The 5,000-nt window shown below is 36.0% G+C and overlaps 1 protein-coding gene across 5 annotated transcripts in view; it reads right to left on the reverse strand.

The window, feature by feature from the left end:
• Window positions 1-5,000, reverse strand: part of LOC118802288 (cGMP-dependent 3',5'-cyclic phosphodiesterase) — a 259,355-nt gene that overhangs the window by 110,567 nt on the left and 143,788 nt on the right. For all 5 annotated transcript variants that reach the window (XM_036562782.1, XM_036562785.1, XM_036562781.1 and 2 more), the window contains one exon: window positions 1,177-1,266. In XM_036562782.1, the coding sequence (XP_036418675.1) occupies window positions 1,177-1,266 (90 nt within the window). The remainder of the gene's footprint in view (window positions 1-1,176; window positions 1,267-5,000) is intronic.

A 5,000-nucleotide genomic window follows, 5' to 3' on the forward strand; every position in this document is an offset into this window, starting at 1 on the left:
CTGGTTTGCTTGCCATTCAAATTGACATATTTGACACAGAACTAAAAGATGTAAAGTCATTTGGAGAAAAAGTAACAAATGACTGGGTGGATTTTATAAAATATATTTGGTGCCAATAACTGGGATAATATCCCAAAAACTTTCTGAACTTCGCTGCACTCGGCTTTAACTGAGCTTGTGGTTTTTATGTATTTGTTGTTGTATCTATGTCTTTGGATGTTATAGAGCAATAAGCCTACATAATAAGAGGCTGTGCATTACAGTGATTTTTCCCATGGTGCAAATCACAGTAAGATCACAGTAAAAACACAAAACCTTGAGTGCCTAACTGCTTTCATATGCAAAAGTTTGGGCACCCCTGGTGAAAACATGTTAACACATCCACAGAGAACATAGACATATCTGGCATTTATCTGCCAATGTTATTTACTAATAATTTTTTAAAATATTTATTTATATCTATTATATTTATATTATTAATAATAAAATCTAAAATAAATGTCATGCCATATATGCCATAACTCTTGTGCACAAGTTGTACTTATGTAATAATAATAATAATAATAATAATAATAATGATAACAATAATAATAATAAATTTAGATGTTTCCAAAATTTGTTTATTATTAGAAATCTCATTAATAATCCTTCAAATCTATACAGTTTAAATTAAAATAGCCTTTTATATATATTTAGGGCTATTCTACCAACTTTTCAAAATTTCTTTAAAGTTAAAATGTAAACAAAGCCATTCAGAGCGGTTTGATGTGAAAGAGAAAATGACCTAGTCAGAATTGTTCACAGTGGTGGTGATGGGAACCAGACGTCTGAAGAGTTTAGTGCCTCTAAAAGCTCCCTCACAGAAAGTTATTACATGAAATGGTTTATGAATTCACTGCCTGATGTCTGAGACATTGTTCTATGATTTTTTCATAATTTCTGCCCTAAAATATAATTTTTACAGTTCATTCATGGTGGAGGGGTACATGCATGGTGTTGTAAGGCAACATAGTTCCCAGATAGCACTTTTATTTCACTCTTTTACCATCATAAACATTACATATAAAAATAAAATGGCTATATTTGTGTTGCAGACATGGTGACTCCTGGTTCCATTCACTACCACTGTAAAGAAGTCACTGTAAAGGGGTCTGTAAGTGTGCATGCTTTACGTACCACTTTGGGCAGCAGTGCCTCCAGTGTCTCTTTAATGGCCACCCGCAGGTTGCTGGCATCAACGATGGAGGCCAGCCGCAGCAATGCATCCTGGGAAAAAAAGGCACAAACAAAAGTATCACTGCAGGATCAGCTGAGAGGAAAGGTCAAAGTTTAACACAGCCGCAGGAAAACCGATAATGATGCTTGTAACCCTGCCTCTCTGAAAATGCCATTCCTTTATAATAACAATACTCAGCTCACACATTCACTTCCCTTCGCGCTTGCCTGACCTCCACGTTCTCATTAAATGTGTTGCAGGCCATTGACCTTTGCCTCCAGCCTTCCGCGTGACCCCCGATCTTCATTAAAACGTACGCAGCGAGACGCTTCATCAGAGCGGCCGCTGTAGCCATTAAGTCGTTAAGGCAACGAGCCGTTAAGCGATAGCAGCTAAATGAGACTGAGCCGCTGAGCATCAGCTGAGCTTAATCACGGACAGACTGATGGACAGATGGAGACATTTAGAAGATAGATGTATAGGTGGATTGATGTGTGGGTGGAAGACGACAGAACATACATGGATGAACATATGGATGAAAAAATGAATGGATTTAGAAATTGATGGACGTAGTGTTGAAAGATGTATATATATGGACAGATGGATGAAGACAGAAGATGGATGAACATATGGCTGGAGAAATGGATGGATTTAGATAGATTAAGACAGAGAAGATGTATGAACAGATGGATGGAGGGATATATGAAAGGGAGGAAAAATGGATGGCTGGAGGCCTCAAAAGTTGGATGGATCATTGAATGAAGGCATTAAAACACAGTATCATATATATATATATATATATACTATATATATTATATATATATATATATATATAAACATAAATAAATAAATTACTATAAATAAACTAATTAAAATAGTAACTATCATAAACTTTTTAGTACTTTCTATGAATTATTTGGTAACTGCTTTGAATTATTCTGCAACCATTAATTCAGTAATGACTATACTTTTTGTGATTACTATGAATTAATTAGTCACTATTATGAATTATTCACTAAATAATAATTATATGGATTATCCAGTACCTACTTTAAATTTTTCAGTAATGCCTATGAACTTTCCTATAACTACTTTGAATTATTCAGTACGTAAATTATTTAGTAAAACTACCATGAACTAGTTAGTAACTATTTACTATGAACTACTACTAATTATCAAGTTTCTGCTGTGAATTATCTGTTAACTTTTACAAACTTTTCCCACAACTACTATGAATTATTCAGTACCTTCTATACATTATTTGGTAAAACTACTAAAAAACTATTTAGTAACTATTTTACTATGAATTATTCAACAAATACTACTAATTATCCAGTTTCTGCTGTGAATTCTCTGGTAACTATTACAAATTATCTAGTAACTATTATGAAATTTTCCCATAACTACTATGAATCACTATAAATTATTCAATAACTATTATGAATTATTTGGTAACTACAACCCCATTTCCAAAAAAGTTGGGACGCTGTGCAAAATGTAAATAAAAACAAAATGCAAAATGTTTAACCCCAATATTTTATTGAAAATAGTACAAAGACAACAGATAAAATGTTGAAACTGAGAAATGTTATTGTTTATTGAAAAATATTTGCACATTTTGAATTTGACACGTCCCAAAAAAGTTGGGATAGGGGCAACAAAAGGCTAGTAAAGTTGTGTAATGCTACCCTGGTGGTTGATTGGAAACAGGTCAGTAATGTGATTGGGCATAAAAGAGCATCTCAGAGAGGCGGAGTCTTCCAGAAGTAAAGATGAGGAGGGGTTCACCACTCTGTGAAAGACTGCACCATCAAATAGAATAAAGTTTCTCAACATAAAATACTAAAGAACTTCTGCTTTTCATCATCTACAGTACATAATATCATTAAAAGACTCAGAGAATCTGGAGAAATCTCTGTATGTAAGGGACGAGGCGAAAACCAGTATTTGCTGCCTCTGATCTTTGGGCTCTCAGGCAGCACTGCATTAAAACAGACATGATTCTGTAGTGGAAATCACTGCATGGGCTCAGAAACACTTCTGAATCCAGAAAGGCTGCCACCTTCTCTGGGCCAGAGCTCATTTAAAACGGACTGAGGGGAAGTGGAAAAGTGTCCTGTGGTCTGACGAATCAACATTTTAAATTCTTTTTGGAAATCATAGACACTGTGTCCTCTGAGTTAAAGACCACTCAGCTTGTTATCAATGCCCAGTTCAAAAGCCAGTATTCATGATGGTATATGATATATACATGTTTGGGCAACATATGCTGCCATCCAGACGACGTCTTTTTCAGTGAATGCCTTGATTATTTCAGCAAGACAATGTCAAACCACTTTCTGCATGTATTACAGCAGCATTGCTCCATATTAAAAGAGTCCAGGCACTAAACTGACCTGCCTGCAGTCCAAACCTGTAACCCATTGAAAACATTTGGAGGATTATGAAATGAAAAATATGACAAAGGAGCCCCCAAAATGTTGAGCAGCTGAAATTCTGTATTAAACAATAATGGGAAACATTTCACTTTCAAAACTACAGCAGCGTCTCCTCAGTTTCCCAAACGCTTACAGAGTGTTGTTAAAGAAGAGGTGATGAAACACAGTGGTAAACAGGCCCCCGTCCCAACTTTTTTGGAGTGTGTTGTTGGCATCAAATTCAAAATGGGCATATATTTAAAAAAAAATTCTCAGTTTCAACATTTGACTTGTTGTCTTTGTAGTATTTTCCTTTAAAAATATGGTTTACATAATTTGCATATCATTGCATTCTATTTTTATTTACATTGCATAGCATCCCAACTTTTTTGGAAATAGGGTTGTAGTATGAATTATTCACCAGTTACATCAAATGTGTAATTTATGTAGAGAGTGAAGAACTGAAGTCAACATTGGGGCCCTTAGGGGTTTAAATATACATTTTGAGTGCACTAGATTAAGAGGGATTTTAATTTCCGTGAAATCTTTGTTGGACTGGGTCAGCAGAGTGACTCGTTCATCCACCATGGCGGCCTTGACAGGGACCTCTGGCTGCTCAGCAGCCCTGCTATGAATAAATGAATAAAGCTTCAGCTCAAAGTAGTTTTTTGCCATCTCTTGCTGCTTCAGGCCCCCAATCATTCAAATAAATGTTTAATTCTGCAGTCTTTGTCGCTGAGAATGCATCGATTCTTGCCATATTTTACATTAGAAAACACTCTGTCTATGCAAACCTTTCTCCTTTATGTTAGCCACATGTATGTGCAGCCTAATAATCCATTGATAACTAAACTAATGGCTCAATCGGAATAGAATTCATCCATGTATACTCCTCAATCGGACTAGACTAGCCTGACTGAGGCCATTGGGAATACTATTTCTATCTAATTGATCGAGGTGGGTAATCCTGTAAATAAACCGTTAAATAGAAGAATAATAGCCGTGTAAACGCCTGTATCTGATTACATTCCCTATCGGAAAGTTGAAGGATGTTCTGGTCATGTGCGTCACGTCATACTGAACGTTTAACGTGGGCAAAAATCTTTGCATGCAAGCACAGCCATTTATACACTACAGTTCCTCCATCAGTTTTCTTCATTTGAAACAAAACGCAACGTCCATCAAATGGTTGACGCTGTGTATGATGTCCTCACACACATTCGTGCACACACACACACACCCCCCCACCTCTCACTTCACCTACTGCTCAAGAACCCTATGACAATGCACAGTGGGATTCAATTCCGCTGCATTGATCCCACTTTCAATTTACTGAAGCAGAATTGACTGAAAACCTTTTAAAAGGA

The sequence above is a fragment of the Colossoma macropomum genome, unplaced genomic scaffold, assembly GCF_904425465.1.
Source record: "Colossoma macropomum unplaced genomic scaffold, Colossoma_macropomum, whole genome shotgun sequence".
In the NCBI taxonomy this organism is placed as follows: Eukaryota; Metazoa; Chordata; class Actinopteri; order Characiformes; family Serrasalmidae; genus Colossoma; species Colossoma macropomum.